The sequence below is a fragment of the Pseudochaenichthys georgianus genome, chromosome 4 (assembly GCF_902827115.2).
Source record: "Pseudochaenichthys georgianus chromosome 4, fPseGeo1.2, whole genome shotgun sequence".
NCBI classification, from domain to species: Eukaryota; Metazoa; Chordata; class Actinopteri; order Perciformes; family Channichthyidae; genus Pseudochaenichthys; species Pseudochaenichthys georgianus.
Window position 1 is genome coordinate 37,128,525 of NC_047506.1, and position 26,599 is coordinate 37,155,123.

Here is a 26,599-nt window from a genome sequence, read left to right on the forward strand (position 1 = left end):
TTTACGTCTTATTGTTTGTGTAGTTTGAAAGTCCAGCAGGGTCTACTGATAGACTTTACGTCATTTCCTCAGAAGTTTATTGACCTGCTTAATCTTTGCTATTCTGAGCAAGCGTCCGAAAATCCAAGGTAACATCACACTGTTCAACTTAAGCTTCACATCATATATTGATTTGTCCTATTCATTCCATTCCAATATTAAACATAAACATTGAGATATAGACACAAATGCTGAGATGTTTTTATTACACTTTAAAGCTTGGCTTCAAATGCAGGTTTAATCTGTTGTTTGGCCAACATATTAATGATGTATATAATGAAGGTTTCAGTAAAACAACAGCACCCCCTCCCCCCCCCCAGGTTTCTTCTTCACTTGTCCACTCAGTCCCCAGTGCTTGAAGGCCCTGCGTCCTTCAGTGTTGTGGAGACGAATGCCTTCAAACACCTGAACCACCTGTCCCTGCGGCTCGTTCAAGGCTCCGACAAAGAGATCAAAGACTACCTGGCAGTGTGCCTCTCCTCCCTCAAGGTGGGCTCATTCAGCATTGTTCATCATCAATTAAATTAGGGCTGCACTATTTGGACCTGTTATTTTGTTATACTTAGGGTCTGTACCAAAAAAAGATTTTTATTTGGTTAGTAATAAACGGATTGTAGGTCAGAACTTCGCTGCAGCATCACAAAACGTACATATATGGTGCTTTACAAAATATTGCGCTTACTGCGATTTGGATATTACACTAGTTCCTATTGTGTTTACAATAACATTCCGATTAATTGTGCAGCCCTAAACGTAACTATAAGAGCCACATTTAATATTTATATCTGATCTAAAATTGTTGTTGGCATGAAAAAGTGTTGAATATTATATAATTGAATTACACTTTTTGTGTAGTTTTTTTATATTGAAATATAGTTGGTTTGTCTCTTTTTGCTATCGATCTGTTAGCTTTAAGTCTGCAGCTTTGGATCGTATCAAGTTTTAGTGAATGAATGCTAATTTTCAGGGATATATTTGTATTTTGTCCCTCTACTGTGACAAGTTGACATGCTTTAATGTCCAAAAGGCTCTGTTGTGATTGGTCAAGCGCTTAGAGATGTCCCGCCCCTTAGCCTATGACGTACAATATGTTGGAGCGCTAGCCAATGATGTGTGTGTTACATAGTCATTTTTACTATGTAACGCAAGTAAACAAAAGGAGTCCAATGGAGGCATTTCAGAGTGTGTGGGAGAGAGAAACTCCCTTGGGAATGTGAAATGGGAGATTTACAGCAGTTCAAGTCACCAAACGCACCACATATCCACCTGCCTGGAGCACTTTGAACAGCGCCTAGGGGCTAACTGTTAAACTAAACTGTAATCACAAATGTTATCTGTGTGTATCAGGCAGAGAAGCAGGCTGTGGAGATGAAGCTGAAGAAGACTGAAGATGATCTGACCAGGCAGCTGAACTATGCTCAACAGGTGAGCCTTTTCTCATTCATACGATCATGTTGAAACTTCATTTAAATGTTCAAATGTTCCACATATTTCACTCACTGGATATCAGAAATTCCTTTAAAAATTCTGGACATTAAACTTTTTAAAATGTCAATTATTTTAGGTTAATGTTAGTGGGAATCATTGTGCAGCCGTGGCTTAGGCAAAGTGTCTTTGGTCAAGACACTTAATCCTAAATTAGCCACGATGAGCAACGATGTGTGAATGCTTGTCTCCTGAGCAGGTGGCACCGTGTATGGCAGTCTCTGTATGAATGGGTGAATGCTGACTTGTATATATAAAAATGCTCTGAGGGTTCACAAGGACTGGAAAAGCGCTGAATAAAAACTTTATTTTCACCACTTTTTGGAGTCATCTATGGCTCTTGGCACAGTGTAGGAGATGTCACTTGTATCTTGTGGCTAAATGAGCCTGCTGTTATTTTCAACCAGGTCTAATTTCTAATTGCTCTTGTTATCAAGAACTATACACACCAGGTTCAATTAATGGTATAATTGAATATATATTTAAAGTTTAATGTAAAATAAACATGGCTATGCCTCAGGAGGAACAGCGGGTTGCTTCCTGTTCGCATGTTGAGGAGTCTTTGAGTAGAAACTGAAATCAAAGCTTCTCCTGATGGCCATGCCCCTCAACTCATGACAGCCGAATGGCACAACAACAGGCTCATTGTCTTAAGGAAGAAGAGTACTATGTTAATATACCTGAATTTGTCTCACAGACTCTGTCAGAGAAAACAAAAGAGTTGGACAAAATGCGCTCAGAGTGGACGAGTCAGAGCAGCTGTCTGTCCAGCCGTCATTCTCTGGAGTTACAGTCGGAGAGAGAGAAGGCTGCAGAGGTAAGGCTCCTTAGCTATGTTTCTAATGCATTAAAGGGCTCTTAATTTAAAGGGGACCTATCATGCAAAATGCACTTTGTGATGTCTTTTATACATACATAATGTGTCCTCGGTGCGTCGGGGAACTCACGCAGCATCAAAAAATAAAACCTTCTCTTTTCCTCCGTACCCAGATCTTTTAAAAACGGGTGTACAATGAGCGGATACAGAATTGCTGCCGATCTGACGTCAAATCGGCAGCGGACCCACAGAAAGTTGCTATCAGAAACAATGCCTGACGTGTTTTGGACGTAATCTCGTTTTTGTTTACATTAGCAAGCCTCGCTAACACTCAGAGCTAACCTGTACTGTAGAGCAGGGGTTCCCAACCTTTATTGTGCCAAGGACCGGCAGATCCATAAAAAAAATAATCGCGGACCGGTTGTCAATTTTAACTGATTTTAATATTTACTCACCACCAGCAGGTAGCAACAGAGGCTAATTGTATGTGACAGCCTGAACAAATACTAGAACAATATGCATCCAAAACATTAACAACGTTCAAAAAAGAACCGGTGTCGTTTTTCGGAAAAACGGAAAACCACAAAAACCGACGTTATTTAGTTTTTAAACCAAAATGTGTGTGTCACTGGCATTTCAAGTTTCAAATCAAATCAAATCAAGTTTTATTTATATAGCACATTTATAAACGATTTTTGGTCGAGCCAAAGTGCTGTACATATAATAAAAATAGCCTACAGTAGAGACACTTTACAGCAAATACAACAGCACAGATTGTTCAGAATATCAGTATGAGAAAAACCACACCCTCTGTCCTTAGACCCTCACATCGTACAAGGAAAAACTTCCAGAGAAAACCCACAGTTTAAGGGGAAACAATGGGAGAAACCTCAGGGAGAGCAACAGAGGAGGGATCCCTCTCCCAGGACGGACAGACGTGCAATAGATGCCGTGTGTAAATCGAAGAGATAATACATTTTACAGCATTTGTTTTCCGAAGATACTATGATAGTGTCGTTCATTCCGGTGCACTCCGACAGCATTTAGCACTACATCGAGATTAAGAATATTATTAAAGATTAAACTTCTTTTGGGACAAACACACAGAGCTGAGCACACACACACACACACACACACACACACACACACACACACACACACACACACACACACACACACACACACACACACACACACACACACACACACACACACACACACACACACACACACACACACACACACACACACACACACACACACACACACACACACACACACACACACACACACACACACACACACACACACATACATCATGCGCCTTGGTGACTGGACATCTCCTTCATAAAACTAATAAAAGGGGGAGTAATCGGGCAGTTCGATGTGTGTGTGGTGTGTGTGGTTAACACGTAGCAGCCTGCAGTCATGCCTTCGCTGTGTTTACCTTCATCAGAAGTTGAGAACAGCTTCTGATGAAGGTAAACACAGCGAAGGCGGTGCTTAAAAAGGCACATCTTTACCCGCCGGTGCTGCACTTCTCAGAGGCATACGTCCCGCTGCCTCCTGATGCTGCAGCCATTTCATGAAGTGAAGGAGGTGTTCCTTCTATAAAACAGCTGCGGGCAGCAGATACCGTGAGAGTCCTGGACATGAATTCATAGATCAAGGCAGACTGGTTTACTCTCCTGTTTTGCCAATCCGGTGCTTAAACAAATAGCTCTACACCCCTGGCCGACATGTCCTTAAAATGAAGTCCGAGTTTGAATATATCTCAAATAATGTATGTACTGCCATTTCCCCACATAAACATAACAGTCTGCAATCAAACGGTTGTCTCCTGTGCGCTTCTATTCCTACTTGGCGCACCGGTAACTTTCTCGTGCGCACAAGAGGCTGAGATGAGACCATGACTGAGCCGCCGAATCCCTCGGAGCATCATAAAAGCCATTTTCAACGGTTTTCTAGTGAAAGATTAACTAGGCTACTGGATGAAATAATATGACTGGTATATGTGCGAAAATTAAACACTTTTTGAAAAAAATATGATAAAATATTTTTATATATTTATAATTCTGCAAATATTACGATAAATTCACAGCTATTTCGCGACCCGGCAGTAACACCTCACCGGGGGTTGGGAACCCCTGCTGTAGAGCACATGTGTTTTTAAAAAGCAGGAAATAAAAAACTCACAACTCACCTTGTGATAAACCTGCAAGAGAAAAAGCATTTGAGCTCCATACTGTTTCAGAAATAATCCTTGACGTGGTTTAAACAGGATGGCGTTTTATCACAACCGAATTTAACTTTATCTTCGGTAGTATTCTGATCAGGCATTAGCTCCGCCTCCTCTTTTTTTTTTTAAGCGAAGCACCCAAGATCCGCGTTTCTCTAACAGGGCTGCAAAAGAGGGGTTTGAGAAGTATGAGGTATGGCTACAATGGGTGATCTGTTTTAGGGCTGCATGATTTTTTCTGACAAATATTGTGATTCGAATTGCGATATTTGTTTTTAAGCGATCCAACGGAAGTTTATTGTAAAATGCGGCCATAACTCCGGCTAGGAAGGTCGTATCAACGTACTCCCGTCTCTAGCACCCCCGCAGCCCGAGCTACGAGTGAAAGAACTAAACTTACATGAAACTTCCGTTGGGTTGCTTTAAAGTCAAGCTTCAGTTTAAGATTCACCCTGTAATAGATGTAAAACATGTGATGGAGCATTACTAACCTGACTCAGATGGTTTGTTTCACCAAACCATCTAGGAAAGCTCCATTGGAAGCCATTTGGAAAGGGCAGGCACTTTCAAAAACACTTGGTAGGTCAGGGGCACTCAAATACAAATCTTAAAGGTCCACATTTTTTTTTCCAATAAGACAAAGGTCCGTTTATTACGGTCATTTAAACCTTTAAAGAATTGCAACAAGATTCTTAACACAAGGTTGCAAAAACAAAAATAATCTGTATGCAGCAGTTTTCATTGTTATTGTGTCTGTGCTTGATCCCTCAGAGTCGCAGTGTAAGAGCTGCACAGTTATGAATAAAGGCAGCTGCACCCTCTTTCATTCAGCATTCCCATTATTGCTTTATACATGTCTTGCCCCCTTGTGTGTCCACTGAGGTTCGTCAGGCCCAACACATCTTCAACAAACTCCCCCTTTGCCTCATCATAAAAACTCACAAAGACCAGCAACTGAGCATTGTCAGCAGTGTCAGTGGACTCATCCACAGCTAAGGAAATGCACTGTGCATTTTGTATTCCATCACAACGCTGATTAATCAAATCAACAGCCAGTATTTATGTTCTTCTGGTTGCTGTGGAATCTGAGAGGGGCATTTGCTTGATTTGACCTGTTATTTCCTCTTTTTGTTTGCCTTCAACATGGTCTCCATCACTTCAGTCATGCATTATTTTATACTTCAGTTATTATCCAGTGGAAAGTCCTTACCTACTAACCTAGTTAAATCAAAGTGGTTACTTTTTTTGGCTGGGCAGTGTAGTTTTACACACTGTCTTATTTGACTTTCTCAGGACTTAAAACTGTTTTTTGGGGGCAGACCCCCACAAAGAAAAAAATATATTTACACACGGTGCGGTCAACTATCATCTTAACAGTTTTGTATGCTCATCCGTGAGCAGAGCATCAAGTTGACGTGTATTACAGCTGAATGCGGCGATTACCATTTTGTTCAGCAAAACGCCTCACAAACGTATTAAGATCAACAGCTGTAGTGCGTTTTGATTCAATGCGGAGTACAGCCAAACTGACAGTCTCTTCTCTGTCAGTGTAGACCGCAAATACCTCATTCCTTCAGTGCTTGGGTCAGAATGCTTCTCGTTTTGCACCGTCCCGTTCAAATAAAATCGCCGTCAATCATATTTCCACGCTCGCGCCAGGGCCGGGGGAGGGGTTACAAGACGTGCATCTTGTGCTGCATTCACTTGCACTCGGACATTCGAGACTTTCTCTCATAAATGTCCGATGAGCCACAACTTTTCTTTCAAAACAAAGCTGCCAACTGGGGTGGCAAGGCCTATTTTTAGGGTGGCAGTTGCCACCCAGGTAGGTGAAACGATAGGCTACTAGCTACAGTACAGATGCAACTAGATGAGCTGTTAACTCTCGCTCTGACTTTTTTTTTTTTAAACTCGCTCTGACTCAGACAGGTTGAAAGAGACGACACACGCATTTTTCCCACCGGCATTCCGCGAAGACCCGCCCTACTATGCCTCTGATTCGCAGACTGTTGGTGGGGCGAAAAAACGCTGACGGGATGCTGAATGTGATTGGACCAATGCGTTGACAGACACACAGACAGTGGAATAGTCGGACATGCAGAGCGCTGTTTGCAGTGGACATAGCGGAGAGTTTTGACTCGTTGTTTTGTGGCGATGTCTCGCAGATAACACAGATAATACATATGAAAAGTATAATTTGCTCAGAGTCCAGAGACAGTTGTAGTTCGGTCCGGACTCGGACCGGAGTCCGGACTTTGAGGATGCCTGTGGTAGGTGATTGGATCAATCTGTCTTATCACCTTCTATCATGGGCCAATTCTGATTGATTAACAATGGCTGGTACATGTGGAACACAGCACTTCTGATAGGTGTGGATGACTGACACACAAGAAGAAGAAAAAAAAAAAATTGAAAAAAAAGAAAAAGTTAAAGATCGCAGGCTTTGCGATTTGATAATCGCATCATTTCAAATCGCGATTTCGATTTAAAATCGATTAATCGTTCAGCCCTAATCTGTTTGGTATTTTAAGCAAAACACTTCACAGACATGTTTTGTATAGGTATGGCCCTACAATATATGTTTCAAATATAGCATGATAGGTCCCCTTTAAAAAAGAAATCAGACATCTTGTTAATCTAAATCTTAAAGGAAGTATGTTGATTTATTAGGGGAGCATTCATTTATTTAGAATTGAACATGTTGATTAATGTTTCAGTTGCAGAGCCGGCTCCAGCAGCAGACGGAGCAGATCCGACAGGAGTTGGAGAGCTCTCATAAGACGAGCAGCCAGCAGCTCCACAGCAGACTCACAGAGCTGGAGGCCTCCTGCAGAGAGCTCACAGAGAGGAAGTACAAGAACGAGTCTGTCATCAGAGATCTGAAGGTCAAACTAGTGGGTGCAGAAGAGGTAAAATAATGACCAGGCCCAGATTACAGAGCTTTATATCAGCAAGTAACTGATGTTTTAAGGAACCCCAGGAATCAAGTTGTGAACATGACATTGACATTTACCCACCTTTTTAAAGTTCATATGGCGAAACTGTTTTGAAACGGCCTCATTTGCCACATTTAGCAAGTGTTTGGGTCCATCTGATGAATGAATGCTATTTTCTCTCTGTTAGCTCTGTTTTCAGACTCCACCAATGTGTCTTAAGCTGCTTCATAAAAAAGAGCAACAGAATGAAAGTGCAGGTGGTGTTAAATAAGGAAGTCAGTTCTTCAGTGCGGAAATTGGGGGGAGATTCCTTAATGGAGCAGGCATATTGGGCAGCGATATGAGAGCCAGTCAAAAAAGTAAATGCAGCCAATGCAACTTACAGAAAGATTAGGTTTAGTTAGAGATAAAAGCACTATGCAAAAAAGAAAGTAATGGCAATGGTGGCCCGATCGAGACTTGGGAAGAAAATAAAGGCTGAGTTGAAAGATGTTCTTGGTCTGAGCAAGAGAGGCGAAAGGACCATCCATACTTCACAGTGTTGGCATTGCGTCTGGTGTGATTCCCCTGCAGATGGTGTCTAGTCAAAGGAATAGTGATTGTCATTGATAATGATGCCGCTCTGTGTGCAGGAGTGCCAGCGGTCCAAGCAGCAGGTCCTGTCTCTCAGGAGGGAGAACGGCACCCTGGACACAGAAGTCCATGACAAGGAGCGTGTGGTGAGCCAGCTGCAGATGAGGGTGGCCGTTCTGGAGCAGGAGATCAAAGATAAGGAGCAGCTCATGCGGCGCACTAAAGAGGTGCTGGAAGCTACGCAGCAGCAGAAGGTAAGAGCTTCTTCAAATGTGTCCTTTTACAATCTCTGTTAAAGACAACACTAATTTAGCGCTCCTCCTGGTTTGTGAACTTGTGATTGTCTCAAGGTTCGCTGCACTTTATCGTTTTAATTCATTTCTTATTTCATAGTTTTTCATCCTTACCCTGTTGCTGTTTGAACTACTGCATTTCCCCATGGGGATTAATAAAGGTCCATCTTATCTTATCTTGTCCAATACCCATGCTCTTTATCCCATGCCAGACAACAATTAATACTAAACAATAAAGGTCCCATGTCATGCTTTTCCGGTTATTACCCATCCCCTTGTGTGTTATGTAGCTTTTTCTGCATGTAAACGGTCTGCAGAGTCCGTCAGTCCGACTGACCGCAGTCCGCAAAATAATGAAACAAGCGAGTGCCTGTTTTTCCTGGCCAAGGACAGGTTCAATGAACACAACACGAGCGTAACGTTTCTTCATGGTATATGTCTCGTCTGAAAGGAGTGTAGAGTAGTGCTGACGGTAGGGGTGTTGAAAATAATCGTTTCTACGATGCATTGCGATGCGGACGTGGACGATTCGGTATCAATGCAGTGACGGAAGATAATCGGTTATAGCGTATAACGTTACTTCCTGATTTTTCGGCCGCGGCTTTACTATAACGTTTTTTTTTTCTGTCACTTTAATATCAAATCGGTCGGTGACGCAGAGATCAGGGAACAGACGTGACAGCGGCACAGCAACACCAAACACGGAGCAGTCTGCTTTATCCACCAACACAAGAACACCAGTCCAGAACCAACAGCAGAAGGACCCGCTCTGAATCACTCCGTGTCGCTGCGGCTCAGAGACACAGGGATTTATGTTTTTCAAAAATAATCGCGTTACAATCATGTCAGGTTTTTGGTGGATTTAATTAAGTCTTGGATTGCAGAGTATGAATGTCCTCTGCATGTGTAAAGTTTGTGAAGGCAGGAGGAAAAAAGCTTCTGCGATCACCGTCTCTTCTGTTCCTCCAAACCCCGCCCCCTCCCTGAAAATAAAGAGTGACAGGCTGATAGTGACCCGATAGAAACTTTATTATTCACTTAATCACTGAGATATAATGAAGCTAATTTAATCTCATACATTCATGGGATTTATGTAACAGTAAGACAGAGAATGTAAGTGTGCACCCACATGCAGTATTTTTGTTTGTATATGCTATTGTAAATACTCCTGCTGTCTGCTGTGTTCAGACCAAGCGGCAAACAGCCGGGAAGCCAATACGGAAGTGCCACACACTGCAGTTCATACATCTCCCGCTTATCCGTGGTCGGGTCGCGGGGGTTGCAGTTCCAGCAGAGAGCCCCAAACTTTCTTTTCCCTGGCGACATCAACCAGCTCTGACTGGGGGATCCCAAGGCGCTCCCAGGCCAGCGAAGAGATATAATCCCTCCACCTGGTCCTAGGTCTACCCCTTGGTCTCTTCCCAGCTGGACGTGCCTGGAACACCTCCCTAGGGAGGTGCCCAGGTGGCATCCTAACTAGGTGCCCGAACCACCTCAACTGGCTCCTTTCGACGCGAAGGAGGAGCGGCTCAACTCCGAGTCCCTCCCTGATGACCGAACTTCTCACCTTATCCCTAAGGGAGACACCAGCCACCCTGCGGAGAAAACCCATCTCGGCCGCTTGTATCCGCGATCTCGTTCTTTCGGTCATGACCCATCCTTCATGACCATAGGCGAGGGTAGGAACGAAAATGGCCCGGTAGACAGAGAGCTTTGCCTTCTGGCTCAGCTCCCTTTTCGTCACAACGGTGCGGTAAAGCGATTGCAGTACCGCTCCGATTCTCCGGCCCATCTCACGCTCCATTGTTCCCTCACTCGAGAACAAGACCCCGAGATACTTGAACTCCTTCACTTGGGGTAAGGACTCATTCCCTACTTGGAGTGGACAGTCCATCGGTTTCCTGCTGAGAACCATGGCCTCAGATTTGGAGGTGCTGATCCTCATCCCAGCCGCTTCACACTCGGTTGCGAACCGATCCAGTGAGTGCTGAAGGTCGCACACCGATGAAGCCATTAGAACCACATTATCTGCAAAAAGCAGTGGTGCAATCCTTAGTCCACCGAACTGCAGACCCCCCCCCCCCCACGACTACGCCTCGAAATCCGATCCATGTATATTACAAACAGGATTGGTGACAAAGCGCAGCCCTGGCGGAGGCCAACCCTCACCGGAAATGGGTCCGACTTACTGCCGAGGACCCGGACACAGCTCTCGCTTTGGGAGTACAGAGATTGGATGGCCCTGAGTAGAGACCCCCCTCACCCCATACTCCCGCAGCACCTCCCACAGTAACTCCCTGGGAACTCGGTCATACGCCTTCTCCAAGTCTACAAAACACATGTAGACCGGATAAGCGTACTCCCAGGCCCCCTCCAGGATCCTTGCGAGAGTAAAAAGCTGATCCGTCGTTCCACGACCAGGACGGAATCCGCATTGTTCCTCCTCAATCTGAGGTTCGACAATCGGCCTGACCCTCCTTTCGAGTACCTTGGAGTAAACTTTCCCGGGGAGGCTGAGTAGTGTGATGCCTCTGTAATTGGCACACACCCTCTGATCCCCCTTTTTGAAAAGGGGGATCACCACCCCGGTCTGCCACTCCTTCGGTACTGTTTTCTAACACCTACCCTTTTATTTATATTAGGTCTTAAAGTTTTTGCATACATTAGGGCGTGGTCACGTTGATGGACACGTACATGCCTCATTGTCAGCTAACAGCAACTTGTCCACTCTGCTAGGTTACAACCATAGAGGCTACAACGTTAGTTAGTCATAGTGTACTTGACCCTTTTAGCTTTAGCCTTGTTCGTGGTGATTGTGCCTTTTTAGGGAATATTGTTACAAATACCAGACAATTAAAATGTCGTGCTGTGCGCTTGAATGTACTAACAGAACTTCCAAGAAGTCTAAAATGATAATATTATACATGTTAACCCCGTTCGCAGGTGTTTGTGGGCTTGGTAGCTTAGCTTGTTACTTATTAGCCAGCTAAGGACGTAACCCTTTATGCATACATATACATTTTAGTTTATGATTCAGCCTTGGGTAAGACTTTTATAGTCTATGGCTATGATGCCCATAATGCTAAACGGGAGCAAATGTTAATAGGGGACCCAATTATCCCAGTGGTTGCCGCCGGAGCTAACGGAGCCGCAGGGGGCTAGCTCCAGCCGGCATCCCGGAGCTAGCCCACTGCGGCTCCGTTAGGTCCGGGCGGTGGAGTCCGTCTTTTCTCAACGTGTGAATGACAAGCATTAAGAATAACAAAATATAGCTAATTCTCTTGCAGATTGTCTCATATTATGAATGTAAAATTTATATAGGGGAACTACACTGTTAGCAGTAACTTGGTATGCATGTTTTGCATGTTTTTCATGTTAGCTTAGCTTCTTAGCCTGAGCTAGCTCTGTTTATTTCCAGTTCGGAGGCAGCAGGTCCCGCCTCGGCTCCGCCTCTTTTCCCTTATTTGGAGCAGGCGGGATTAGACTCTGACGTCACAGTCGAGCCGGTAGTGGCCGACTCCGCCTACTAAGGGCTTCACGGCAAATCTGCAGAATCCTATGGGTGACGTCACGGACACTACGTCCATTTATATATACAGTCTATGGTTCAGACTCAAGTCCTGTGTGTGATGCCACATTCAGGACATTCAGTGTCCTTTTTTTAACAGAAGACTGTTGCTCGACTGCAGAAGCATTATTTGTTTTGTTTTTGAGGATGGAACAATTTCACACACAGATATAGGGAGGCTAGACCTATACAATTCATTTATTTTGGTTTATAAATTAATGTCAAGACATTTGTGTTATTGATTTCTGAAGCACTTTCTAAATAATAAAAAGAGAGTTCATATGTATTTACTGCACGTATGCATTGATGAAAAATAAGCCATGTGCAGTAATATAGAAAATTGAGGATGCAACGCATTGGTATGAATCGTGATGCATCGGGATATCGAATTGAATCGAATCGTTGACAGGATAATCGTAATCGAATCGTGAGACCAGTGAAGATGCACAGCCCTAGCTGGAGAGCACCGGAACGTCGCTCCAGCTCTTCAAATATTGCAGTACCCATAAGGAGCCGTACACATGCCGAAGTTTTTGTCTTTAGTTGTAAGCACAGTGGCGATCTGTTGTTATTAGCATCTGGTTAGCTAGCTATGCTAACGAATTTAAAGAGCTTTTCTACAACCAGGTGGAAGAGAGCTCTCTCCTGAGAGGCTCAAATAACCTCAGCTCAGTGAGGTTAAGGCACACCTTGATATGATCATTATAGTCATTAATGAGACTAAATGAAAAACAGGTATAAAATACTATATGACAGTAAACAAAAAGTTGTTAAAAACAACAAGAATAGAGTTTAAAAGGGGAGTGATTTGTAAAATATCCAAAAAGAAGAATCTGCTTACAGTTTTGTTTCATATGGGTGTTGAGATGTATCCATAGATCTCCTAATGTTGCTCTCAAAGTGCACCAGATTGATGCTTTTAACTTCAATATTTAAAAAATCTTCCCGGGGGAACATGCCCCCGGACCCCCTTGAGGAGGTTAGGTCCCCCCCACTTAAATCATGTTCACATGGATAGGATACTAAATACATTTGCACACATCTTGTGTCCATATCTTTCTGTTTTGGTGGTCATGCCACAACCGTGCACATGCATGCATACGCGAGTCATGGTGAGATATCTGGATTGAGAGGTTGCGTTTTCTTAGCACAGAATGAAAGAAAGGCCAAATGAATGGGCTGTGATTTTAGTTTTTTTAAGCAGAGGTTGAGTTCAATCATTTGTACGGCCCTCTGAGGATGTTGTAAAAATTGAAAAGAAAAAGGTTCCCCACCCCTGCTGTAAATAATAATAAAAACCCTTGAATTATAACTTAAAGGTGGGGTAGGTAAGTTTGAGAAACCGGCTCGAGATCGCTAGAATTTGAAAATACACAACCGGAGAAAATCTGCCACTTCCTTATAGAGCCCCTCCTCCAACACACACGAATGCGCACATGACCAATGAGGGCACGAGATAAGTTTGTGCCCCGATGGAAGGCTGACAGGCAGGTAGGCCATTTTACAGTATTACGGCTTCTACAGATGAAATTTTTTATGGATTTTTTGTCAAAGCACTGAAGATATTCATTGCTATCGGGATGTTAAGAACATTCCATGGAATATAACAAAAAGTGTATCTCGAGCCGGTTTCTGAAACTTACCTACCCCACCTTTAACATCTGTCTCTATTGATCTGAGTATATTATAAAGAATAGCCAGTTAATTGAAGCATTATAGCACAGGCCTTTGTCAGATGGTATATTACGCTGTTTCTTTTCTGCTTCGAATAGTTCTCTCTTTTTTCACCATACCTGTGTTTGCATCATTGATTCTCATCTGTTTGTCATTACTGGTGTCATTTTCTGGTTGCTAATGCCATTGTAACACATAATCACTGATGCTCCGCTGTAACGGTGGTGGACTAATCAGAACAGAGTGGGCTAGCTGACCAATCAGAGCACAGTGGGCTCATAGGGAGAGGTGGGGCAGGAGCTCCAACAAGCCATTTAGGACAGAGTGAATTAGGGCTGTGCATCTTCACTGGTCTCACGCTTCGATTTGATTCCGATTATCCTGTCAACGATTCGATTCAATTCGATATCACGATTCACGATTCATACCAATGCGTTGCATCCTCAATTTTCTATATTACTGCTAGTGGTGCAACAACTAATCAACTTAATCGATTAAAATCGATTACCAAATTAGTTGCCAACTAATTCAGTCGTCGATTCGTTGGTGACGTCATCACGTGCGTTTTACGCGCCGTTAAGCTACAACGTTATTGGTACTGGAGACATTTAAAAAATATATGTCATGTATTATTGATACAAAAACATTATATCGCAGTCTTCGTGTGGCCAGCTCGTTTATAATATGTAAAAAGACAAACAAATGCGTCTATGATGTATTTTCGATCAGACGAGATCTCTCCCTGGTCTGTGTGGGAGGGGGCGGGGCAGTTTACACACACGCGGCTGCTACATGCAGCAACACACTGCGGAGAGAACGCGCTCAGAGGTGTGGTTAAACTTTACAACTCGATGCTCGTTGCCAAAAGTGCAATAAGAGTTTAGCATGTAAGGGCGGCAACACGAGCAATGTGTCTAAACATTGAGCAAAAGTGCTCCACATCCAGACGGAGGAATGCACCGGGTTCGACTGTCTTTCTAGCAGCTCTGTAGCCCCGTCCACGAGTAACGTTTCCACGTCAGGTGTTATGTATGCTAGCAGCAACACACGGAGATAACTCAATTATATAAACATGGGGTAATGATTTGAGATAACTGAATTAGTTAGTTTGTTAAAGTTTCAGCTTTTCTGTTTACAGTTCTGTTATCACATTATTTATTATTTGCTAAAACACTGTTGTTTCTTTTCATGTGAAATATAATTTATTTAATTTAAATGAAAAGCAATGTTCATTTTGTAAACAATTTGTTTAGTTAATTTAATAATATGTATTTTTTAATCAAGTATTCATCTTTATTGTCTTCATTGTTAGTTTCCACATGCCTAAAACAACCTCAAGCTAAATCTAAAAGTTGATGGCTAAATAAGAGCGTTTGAGAAATTGTGCAAGGCATAATAGTCCGAATAGTCGATTAATCGTTTCATTAATCGATAGATTAATCGACTATCAAATTAGTCGTTTGTTGCAGCCCTCACATGGCTTATTTTTCATCAATGCATACATGCAGTAAATACATATGAACTCTCTTTTTATTATTTAGAAAGTGCTTCAGAAATCAATAACATAAATGTCTTGACATTAATTTATAAACCAAAATAAATGAATTGTATAGGTCTAGCCTCCCTATATCTGTGTGTGAAGTTGTTCCATCCTCAAAAACAAAAAAAATAATGCTTCTGCAGTCGAGCAACAGTCTTCTGTTAAAAAAAGGACACTGAATGTTCTGAATGTGGCATCACAAACAGGACTTGAGTCTGAACACAGCAGACAACAGGAGTATTTACAACGGCATATACAAACAAAAATACTGCATGTGGGTGCACACTTACATTCTATGTCTTACTGTTGCATAAATCCCATGAATGTATGAGATTAAATTAGCTTCATTATATCTCAGTGATTAAGTGAATAACAAAGTTTCTATCGGGTCACTATCAGCATGTCACTCATTATTTTCAGGGAGGGGGCGGGGCTTGGAGGAACAGAGGAGACGGTGATCGCGGAAGCTTTTTTCCTCCTGCCTTCACAAACTTTACACATGTATATATCGTCTGAAAATTGCTAGAGGACATTCATACTCTGCAATCCAAGACTTAATTAAATCCACCAAAAACCTGACATGATTGTAACGCGATTATTTTTGAAAAACATAAATCCCTGTGTCTCTGAGCCACAGCGACACGGAGTGATTCAGAGCGGGTCCTTCTGCTGTTGGTTGTGGACTGGTGTTCTTGTGTTGGTGGATAAAGCAGACGGCTCCGTGTTTGGTGTTGCTGTGCCGCTGTCACGTCTGTTCCCTGATCTCTACGTCATCGACCGATTTGATATTAAAGTGACAGAAAAAAAAACGTTATAGCAAATCCGCGGCCGAAAAATCAGGAAGCAACGTTACTACGCTATAATCGATTATCTTTCGTCACTGCATCGATACCGAATCGTCCACGTCCGCATCGCAATGCATCGTAGAAACGATTATTTTCAACACCCCTAGAGTGAATACACATATATACAGATGCTGTATGAGAAACAATTGTGATTTTGGAACATTGAACAATTTAAATCTATTCTAGTAGACCTCAACAATGGAATTATGATCAGTAGAAATGGCCATGACATGGGACCTTTAAGCGAAGTACATGGGAGATACCAACCGCTACATCTACATGGGCCTACGTCACCAACATGATTATAGTCTTTCAGAATAATTGAACATTAAACCAAACGACAAAACAAAAAAAATGGCAAAACATTATTTCCCCTTTTATTTCTACTTTTTACAGCACTGCACTTTTTTTGACATCTTGAGTTACTCTGCCTGTTTAAATAAATCAAACAAAAATAAATATCATTATTTATTTCTAATAAACTATTAATTACATCAATAGTTCTAAATAAATAAACATGCATATGTAAACAAAACAGACATGTTTAATACTTTTACTATCTTGTCTTGTAGTATTTTAATCTCAAAAGGCTATATTTGCCAAAAAAATCACTGAAATTCCCATATGACGGTCTTTTATTGAGTAACACCTAATACTAAATGCATAATTGCTTGAACAGGATTTACTGACAGTTAGAGGAGTATAGAATAACACTATTGATTTTTTGCTCATATAATGTATCTTTTTTGTTGTTTTCCAGGAATCAATTGAAGAAAATGCTGAAAGTAAAGAACTTCACAATAGGAAACTCGAGGCCACAGTGAAATCTCTTTCTGAGGAGCTGATAAAAGTGAGTGAAGCTGCAGGCTGAACACATGAAGGAAACACTGTTACCCCACCATCAGCATCCATATCCTTGTTTCCACACCAACACACTCCTACTCTCAACACTGAGCCTAACCTCATTGATTTCAATGGGTTGCACAGAGTAACAGAATCACTTCTGTACCTTATAAACTGAGTGTATAACTGCATCTTGTTCTGTCCACTTTCTTACTTCCTATTTCTTTGAACCCAGGCTAATGGCATCATTAAGAAGCTGCAGGGCGAGGTTCGAGGCCTGGTTGGAAAAATTAAAGTAAAAAACACTGTGACCGTGTCACAGGAGAAGGTCCTCCAGGACACATCAGAAAAACTCCAGAGTGTTGAAAAGGGTCTGCAGAGCACTCAGCAGCAGCTCAGCAGCAAGGAGGAGCAGGTCTGTGTTTGAGAAGTCTTTCAGAACGCTGTAAACTGCCTCATATATTAATTAATTAATAATTAATTAATAATTAATTATATACACATGTAAATGCTTGGCTATAAGGAATTATGTCAACCGAAGAATGAACAAAGATTAAAAAAACAAAAATATTCTTGATGAATGAAAGAACAAGGTTTCACAACAGTAGAGCTATCTGTAAAATAGCTTGATTTAGTGACGTGTAATAAAATAGTCCAATACCACTTTAATTTCTTTTTGTTAGTTGGTATCAGAATTAATTATCCAAATGGGGTTTTGCGACAGTTGCTCTATTTTAGGATTACAAAAATAAAAGATTAAAAAAACAGTACTAATATAACATAAGAGGTTAATGTAAGAAGATTAAATACAATTATTTATATAAACATAACAAAGCAAAATGTCCAATAAAAGATAAAAAAAGAATAAAAAGAATGATATAAAGTAGAAATGTGCACATAATAAGTATGTACAGTGTAACAATATGTACTGTGATGTGCCAATAAGATAATAATGATGAATTGCATACTGTATTGCATTGGATCAAAATGTTATTATTTGATATCGGCAAATATCACAATGTGTTCAAAGAATGGATGTTATATTGTGATCAAATCTGCAATAAACACCCCTACAGTTTACACATTCTCACACCTTTTGCAGAATAAGCCAAGTCTCTTGAGAAAAACACCATATTCAATATATTTTATGCTAAAGAACTTGAAGGATTTTCAAACACAAGTATTAGAAAACAAGCAGGTCACTCTAAAATGGTAGCCTTTATTTACATGTTGCTTCTATAGCACTAATGTATGAGTAATGTTATTGGCTTGAGACTAAACAAACGTTCCGTGCACCTCTATCTATAAAATATCTAATAGTGATAATCACACATAAGGTGGATTTTCCTCCCCCTTTTTTATCTCTATCATTCTAAATTGTATACCTTTTTATCTTTTGAATCATTGTTCACTTGAAAGGAAATTGCAGCTTGGTGCCTTTTTTATCTTTGCATTCATTTGTTGGAATAATGTTAGTGCTGTGTCTATGGATATGAAAAGAGCCACAATAGCTCTTTAAGTGTAATTCTTATCCAACTGAACAATATCAACTTGTTGAATGAGACGAGAGAACGTGCAATGCAGATTTCAGTTTGCAAGGGAGATAGCTAACTTTGCAAATTCATTCAAAATAAATAATTTCATAAAAATGTTATTCATATATTTCAGGTTTCAAAACTGAAGGAGCAGCTGGAGACGACAATACAGAAGCTCAATGAAAGCAGAGAGGTGTTGAAAACCAATGAGAATGGTGAGGAAGCTTTCCTCTCATTTCAACGATGAACAGACCCACTGCCATCCATATAATAATGTATAAACTCCTTAGTGCATCAGTGTTTAGACATGTTCATATACACATTCTGTTTGGAATCGTACTTTGACACGTTTTTCAGAAATGTCCAGTTACCTCATCAGAATCTATGTTTTTATTGATGTTAGCTGCTGTACACATGATGTGGCCTACTTATGTTGCCTGCTCATGTGTGGGTTATAAGTTTAATTGGGTTTAATTGGCTGGCAGTTTAAAGATAAGTGGGTTTGTCCAAACAGCTAATCGTCTAACAGTGTGAGAATCACAACTCCTTGTCTCTGTTACCTTTTGTTCCCCTCACAGTTATAAACTGGCTCAACAAGCAGCTAAATGAAAAGCAGCTCTCCAGAAAGCCCCAGTCTCCTGAGTGTATGGACACCCCTTCACTTCTATCCACAGCACCAGCCCCGAGGGTAGGAGATGCTTGTAATTTTACCCACAACTTTACAACATCTATTTAAAATGTCAGAACCACATGCCACAGTTGAAAAAAACCGATATTCCATCTTTTTTTAATTAGACAAATTCCAAATAATATATACAGACAAGGTACAAGAAAACAACGTTAGTTGAAGCTGGAGGGCAGAAAGCATAGCTTCTGAAAGAAATAGCCCTCCCAAAGACCACAAATCTTATCGGGATATTGCTACAAACGTTATGATAAATAGGATTTAATATATACAGTTTGTGTATATCAGCGACGTGCAGTCAGGGGAGGCAGAGCCTCACCTGTCATACTCCAATGTAACGGAAAAACAACTAAAGAAAAACTAAATAGTAATAATAATAAAATGTCTCCACTGATCTGTGTTGTAAATGTGATTTATGTATGATTCCAATCGCTTTTTATAGTCAAAATCAGCAAATTTGCCGAGCTCCGCTACAACTACAGGTAGCGATGAGAAGTGAGGCAGGGACGAGCTCTGCCTCTCGCTGGAGCGTGGGCACTAATTTAACGCGGGCACTTATTTTGTGAGCACGCTCAAGCCAGTTACTGTGGGGTGAGGTGAGGCACAGATGAGATCTGCCTCACCTCAGAATGCGTCACCCCACAGAAACTGGCTGGAAAGCGGACCCTAAGCGCATGCCTGCACCATCTCACTGTGTGTCACCAATGTAATGTTTGTAGATCCCTTGATTACATTTACCCTCACCATCCATAGTCTCTAAATAACTTATTTCACGTATATATGATATTTAGGCTCGCTGGTCTCATCATACAACGGCAATGAACAAAGCACCAGGGGAGGCAGCCATAACCTCTGCCACACTGAAGGGGGCGCACGTGAACCCACAGGTTCCTGTTGCTATTGTTATTCTACGCAGAGACGGTAGACGCAAACAACAGGCTAGACTTTTTAAACTAGAGGAAGATAAGGAGGACTTTTACAAAAAAGTAATAGAGATTGTTGTCCAGAATGATAGCATGGACTTCATCTTCAAGTCAAGGTAAGACACCAATTGTAATGAAAATGGGATCTTACTAAGAAAGAACAATCCAATATTTAGATTTTGGGTATCCTTTTGTTGAACGGTCTGTTTAAAATGAATCGAAGCATCAGACTAAAAAAGCTTTTGAAAATAACCGAATATTTCGATTAAGGTCAAAATATAATATTTGTAAATCTGACTCTGAAAGAGTCAGTGCCTCACCAGCCATGAACCTCACCGCACGTCACTGGTGTATATATATATGTATCATATATCATTCTAAATTGTATACCTTTTTATCTTTTGAATAATTTTTCACTTAAAAGGAAATTGCAGCTTGGTGCCTTTTTTATCTTTGCATTCATTTGTTGGAATAATAATATACAGTTATATATATATAATAAATTGTATACAGTTTGTATAGTTTGACCAGTTTGTGTGTATATATATATATATATATACAGTTTGTGTATATATATATATTTCATGCCTTGAGATAAGAATTCAACAAAGTCGTTAACAGGGTCTTGAATAATAATACAATACCATATGTAATTATTTTAAAACATTTTGACTAAATATTAACTGAAAGCCATGAACGGCTTATTTTTAATTCTAAAAATACGTATTAATGGTTAACTGAAGAAATGCAAGTCCATTTTAGAATCTGTGGTTTGTGTAATCTTATAAGGAAATATCCAGAACTTTAATTTTAACTCTTGAGGAGAAATAATACATAACATATCTTGTGTGAGTACAGCAGTTTAAAGTGTGTTGTGTGTCTTTGTGCGTGTGTGCTTACAGGCACAGTTTTACCCTCAGACTGGCAGAGCTGCTGCTGATGTCACCCCTGCTGAGCAGCGATCAGTGCAGGCAGCCATCAGACACACGTGAGTACTTCCTCTGCAAAGACTGCACAATGTATTTAGCTTAAAGAAGACCTAGCATACAGTAGAGCAGTGATGACGTAGCTTTGTATGCCGACCCGGAAGAAAGCAATACAAGGGCTCCCTCGACAAAAAGCAATAGTATTTTGGAATATTGCAGAAAATAAGATGTGGCAAACACATTTATGATACTTAGTTTTGTTCAACAGGATAATCTCCAAATATTTACACCACTCTGATTTGTGAATTCTGGGGATGGAAAGGAGACTGGCATTATGGAAGCGTGGGAGCCTGTTAGATATGCGCGGGGGAATTAATGATTTTAAAGGTTGACAGTAAAATCTTGAAGTCTGATCTTATGTGATTCGGGAGCCAATGCAATGAAATGAGAACGGGTGATCTGATCAAATGTTCTGGTTCTGGTTAATATCCTGGCAGCTGTGTTTTGAACAGGTTTTGAACCAGTTGTAGTTTGGCGGTTGTTGATTTGGGTAGTTCAGAGAAAAGTCAATTACAGTAATCTTATCGAGATGAAACAAAAGCATGGACCAGAGTCTCAGCATTGGCTAGGCAAAGCATGGGACGAATCTTGGAAATGTTCCGAAGGTGGAAAAAAGCAGTTGTTGTCATGTCCTTAACCCTCTGGAGTCGTAACGGCCCGTCTACACTACAGCGTCGAAAGCTCCAATCTGCTCCAATCTGCCCATTCACTTTCAATGGGGTGACGTCACGTAGCCGCGCTTTTTCGCCGAACTGAATTGTGGGTAGCAGAGCGAGGCGTCTCAGGCGACAGAAGTTGAACAATGTTCAACTTCTGTCGCCTGAGACGCCGGAGTAGCCAGCGCCAGCCAATCAAATCCCGTTTCCCAAAATCTGACAGCTGAAGCCGTAGCCAATCAAACCGCGTCTAAGCTGGGAGAGATATCCCGCCATTCATTTCTATATTTCAAAAAAAGTCGGAGGAGAAACTAACTATCGCCGTAGCAAATCACCCGGTTTTGTATGACCAGACCCTCTTCACCTACCGATTCATGTGATTGGTTGTTGGTCGTGTTGCTTGAATAAAATCCCCAAGCTCCAGACACGCCCAGCTCCAAGCTATTTTTGGAGCTGTAGTGTGGACGCTCCGTAAGGGTGCATTCACACCTAATAGTCCGCTCTCTGGTGCGCACCAGACCACAGTTTTGTTACATTGTTTCATTTTTCAGAAGGTTCGGTTTGCTTTCACACGGGCAAAACTCAAACGGACTATAAACTTTAAACACAAGTCATGTGCTCGGAAATGCTGTTCAACCATTGGTCAGACATTAAGGGGGTACAAACGCAAATCCCGGCAATTTCTAGCGGAGCCTCCGCCATGGAGCATCGGCACTTTCGGCAGGTTATTCTCATGCTGCTTTTAGTCTGGAGATCAACAGACACTAGCGGCCCGCGCATATGATTATATAATCAGACAACGTCCGTTAAAAAACATTATTACATGGCATTGTTGAATACTCGATTCTGATTGGTCAATTCAAAACACGTGACACGTTTTTAATCCAGAACAGACAGACTGCTGTCAAGGATTTATTGACCGTTGTTAAGGACGCTCACATCTGTACAAAGAAGTCCGTTCGATTTAACTGTATACAGTTTGGCTGAAACTGACAAGACAAGAGCGACAAGAAAACAGCGGAGAAGTAACGGGCAGAAACCCTCCTTTTTACGCAGCGGTCCAGACATAGACATCAGACGGCGACACATATTCAATTGCCAGTTACTTTGGCATTAGGGCAGGGATATCTAGATACTTTCCAAGGTTTGACATAATGAATTGTGCTACTTTTAAAGCAAGCAACGATGTTTTCAAATCTGTAATCAAAAAGCTCCTCAAAAACGCTATCGAAGCAGTTCCTGCCGTTGCTACTCAAACAGTAACAACGGACTATTTTTCTTAGCGGATGCATGTCAATTTAAATCAATACATACAACTATTTTTTAAATCAATAAAATCATTTTCTAAATCCACAAAAGCATTTCAATTAATATTGGGAGTCATGTTGTTACTTTGTTGAGAATGTGGCCATGTAATAAGCGGGATAATATGGGCAGCGACATGGTCATTATGGGGAATCCGACAGGATCTAGATCCCTCCGCTTCGCGTCGGGCTCCTGATCAGCCTGTCGGTGTTCTTTTCCCCATAATGACCGCGCTGCTGCACATCATCCAGCAGGATGTCTTGAAAGACTCTTTCGCTAAAGATTTGTGAAGATATCCGCGTTCTTGTGACACGTAAATACTGCGCTTCCTATGTTTTGGTGCGGACTGCGTTCACACCAGCAATGAACCGCTCCAGAGTTCGCAAGCAAGCGCTCCGAGGCCACCTATTTGAGCGGACCAGAGTCCGGTTGTTTAGTTCACTTAAGAGGTCTCGGGCTGCGTTCACACCGACCCAAATGAACCGCACCAAGCGGCTAAACGCACCAGGGTTCGATTCAACCGGACTATACAAGGCAGGTGTGAATGCACCCTAAGGGTATTTTCTCGATTTTTAGATGTTTTCTTAAATCACCTTTTAAATGTATTTCTTCTAACATGGCACTCCATGTGTTACATATCAAAATGTTCAGGACAATCTCTGGTCTTGCTATATATGAAAATTACTCACCTTAGAGCACTTTTTGATGAGATAAGTAGCTCAAAAGCTTAAAATTTGAAGAATCTTCGAAACTCTTGTGAAAATACAAATTTACTCATGTGATCGAATTGTTTTGGTGTTTTAGATTTGGGTACCAAAGTCCTAGGATCACAAAAGTAGTGAAATATTTGAATTACACTGTATATAAATGTGTTATTCATGTCTAACATGAAAAAAAATTAATTCGAATTTTGAGTAAAATAGGTGTTTATCACTCTACTTTCACCAAAGCAGGGACTGAGATACATCAGGACTGAATAATGACTTCATATTACATACCAAGGTTCATGTGATGTGTACAAATACAAATTGAGCATTCAACCTTTTTTTCAACCAACAATTTATTATAAAAAAAAATTTTCAACCAACTATTTATATAAATATAAGAAACTGAAAAATCGAACTATTTACAATATTGAACATCAGAACTTTCAACCAACTATTCATTATAAATGTCAAGACAGTGTCAAGGTCTTTGTCTGTCTTCCAAAACAGTGGGTCTGGCTGCTGTGTAGGTAGGGGTGATGGTGCATGGGCTGCTGTGTAGGTGGGGTGTACAAGTGCTATACGAGACCTCCACGAGACCTCCTTGCTGGCTGGGTTGAAGGTGATTGCTGTGGTGGAGCCTTTGTGCCGAAGTGTATCTTGACCTGGTGGCAGCCGCAGATGGAGGTGGAGGCAGCTGTAGTGATGCTGATCTGCTGGTCCTTGGTGGTGATGGCTCTGGTGAAGGCCCTTGAGCCACAGTAGATCTTGACCTGGGGGCCGGCACAGATGGATGTTGTGGCTGCTGGATAAACGCCGCCCGTGGGCCACTAGGCCCAGACAGCTGTGAAACATCTCTGTAAAACAAATTAAAATGTAGGACAATAATTACAACTAATTTTATTGAAATAAAGTTCAAGTAAAATGTTGCTCAAGCACAAATAACAATGCACACATAAAAATAAGGTTTGGGAGGTTGGAGAAGGAGTCTCTCTCGATCTCTCTCTCTCACACACACACACACACACACACACACACACACACACACACACACACACACACACACACACACACACACACACACATACACATACACATACACATACACATACACATACACATACACACACACAGACAGGCTACATCTGATTACAAAGTCTCATCTGTCCAGGACGGTAACATAATAACAGGCACACATATAAATAAATCTATGACAAAGTCTCATCTGATAAAATAATCGATTGCAAAAACATGTCACTGTAAATGTCTCCGTTGTGGGACGAATACATGATTAATTTAATCATCTACACATGTAATCTCACTTTTACACACCAAAATAACGTTAACACAGAGTAAATGTTTGCAAATGGAGAGTCTATTTTGTCCGAATACAAAGTTCATGACTATCGATAAAAAATATACATCAATAAACCTATTATTCGTTTTCGCGGTATTCCCCACACATTGCCAGTACACTATTACTGTAATATTTACACTCACCCATGTCCAAATGGATCCTTGTTATTGTCTTTGTATTCTTTTTCTTCAGAAGAGTCGAAGAGTTCAGGTTCTGAGGCTCTACAGATGTAGCACTCCAGATAGGACTCACATGGGTGTGTCCCAGTCAAAAGCCCAGCAGATCCCAGTGGCTGGGGGTGTTGCCAAATTGCTAGAGGGCGTTGCCAAATTTCCCCATTTGTTCAATTACAGGATTTAACCATGAGATGACGCTTCATTCACAAATACACAAAGACAACTGGGTGTTGTAGAACTTAGTCTGTTTGCAGCTCTGTAGTTGTGTTTGTTGAATACTGTAGCATTTAATCACTTATTTGTTATGGTTTTCACAGGCTACTATAATGAAAAAACCTCAGTTTTAGATCAAATAAAGTATATAGTTTGCTTTATGCAGTATATTTTTTGTAATATTGTTGGGGTGTTTTTACACAGTACAGTAGATTGAAGTAAATCAACTTATACATTAAGATAAGATAAGATGGACCTTTATTAATCCCTGTGGGGAAATTCAGTAGTTCAAACAGCAACAAGGTAAGAGTGAAAAACAGGATAGCACAGATTCACACATATTAATAAAATCAAAAATAAGATGAGCGATAAAAATAATAATGAGAAACTATGTAATAAGAAATGAATAAAACTAAAATATAATTATCATATCATATATTATAATGTATTGTATTATTAAGTAATATCATACATTAACCCCATTATAGCAGATGCCACATTGAATGGATGAACACATTTAAGCAATCATACACGAGAGGCCGTTCTTGAACTCCAGTACAGGCGTACGGACCTCGGCGCAAGCGCCTCGGTCCTGCCGCAGTACTGTCGTACCAATAATGACGTTCAAGAACGGCCTCAAGTGTATGATTGCGATTCTATAACACAATCATTGTAATCAACAATATCGTAAAATAATTTCATAATGTGGGCTAATTTGCTCCAAAACCTACACTTTCTGCTTGAGTTAATCTCCGTCAGAAAGTAGTTCCTATAAAGTAGTTCCCTTGGTAACGCTAGCCGATCAATCGAACACTCCTGCTTCCCCGCTTACAGTTATTGATATAATTATAGTAAATAATATATTATTAAAAGTGCAGCTCTCCATGAACTCCATGCCAGACTCTTTTGCAGGTGGTGCTGTGGTGTTCACGGGTAGGTTATCGGAAGAGCTTTCCTCCAGTGGCCGTTTCATGGCGTGTCCATCGCGCGCATGCGCAGCTCGAGTACCAATAACAACAAAGTCACCTGTGACCCACGTGACACCGGCTATATCAGCCGGTATTGTCAGAGGATCTGTTCCCTGAATCTTCTCGCGAGCACACAAGAAGTCTGAGTGACAGGGAACTCTGGCGGTCATCCGGGACTCATAGAACCGTAGTTACAGCCGTAACTATCGTTCTATTTCGTCCCTACTGACCGCCAGAGG

General features: G+C 41.2%; 1 protein-coding gene across 1 annotated transcript in view; it reads left to right on the forward strand.

The window, feature by feature from the left end:
• Window positions 1-26,599, forward strand: part of sass6 (SAS-6 centriolar assembly protein) — a 41,393-nt gene that overhangs the window by 3,783 nt on the left and 11,011 nt on the right. The window contains exons 4-14 of the mRNA XM_071202948.1: window positions 24-128; window positions 360-528; window positions 1,387-1,464; window positions 2,222-2,341; window positions 7,298-7,489; window positions 8,149-8,343; window positions 16,770-16,859; window positions 17,088-17,267; window positions 18,521-18,602; window positions 18,966-19,075; window positions 20,898-20,983. Of these exons, the coding sequence (XP_071059049.1) occupies window positions 24-128; window positions 360-528; window positions 1,387-1,464; window positions 2,222-2,341; window positions 7,298-7,489; window positions 8,149-8,343; window positions 16,770-16,859; window positions 17,088-17,267; window positions 18,521-18,602; window positions 18,966-19,075; window positions 20,898-20,983 (1,407 nt within the window). The remainder of the gene's footprint in view (window positions 1-23; window positions 129-359; window positions 529-1,386; window positions 1,465-2,221; window positions 2,342-7,297; window positions 7,490-8,148; window positions 8,344-16,769; window positions 16,860-17,087; window positions 17,268-18,520; window positions 18,603-18,965; window positions 19,076-20,897; window positions 20,984-26,599) is intronic.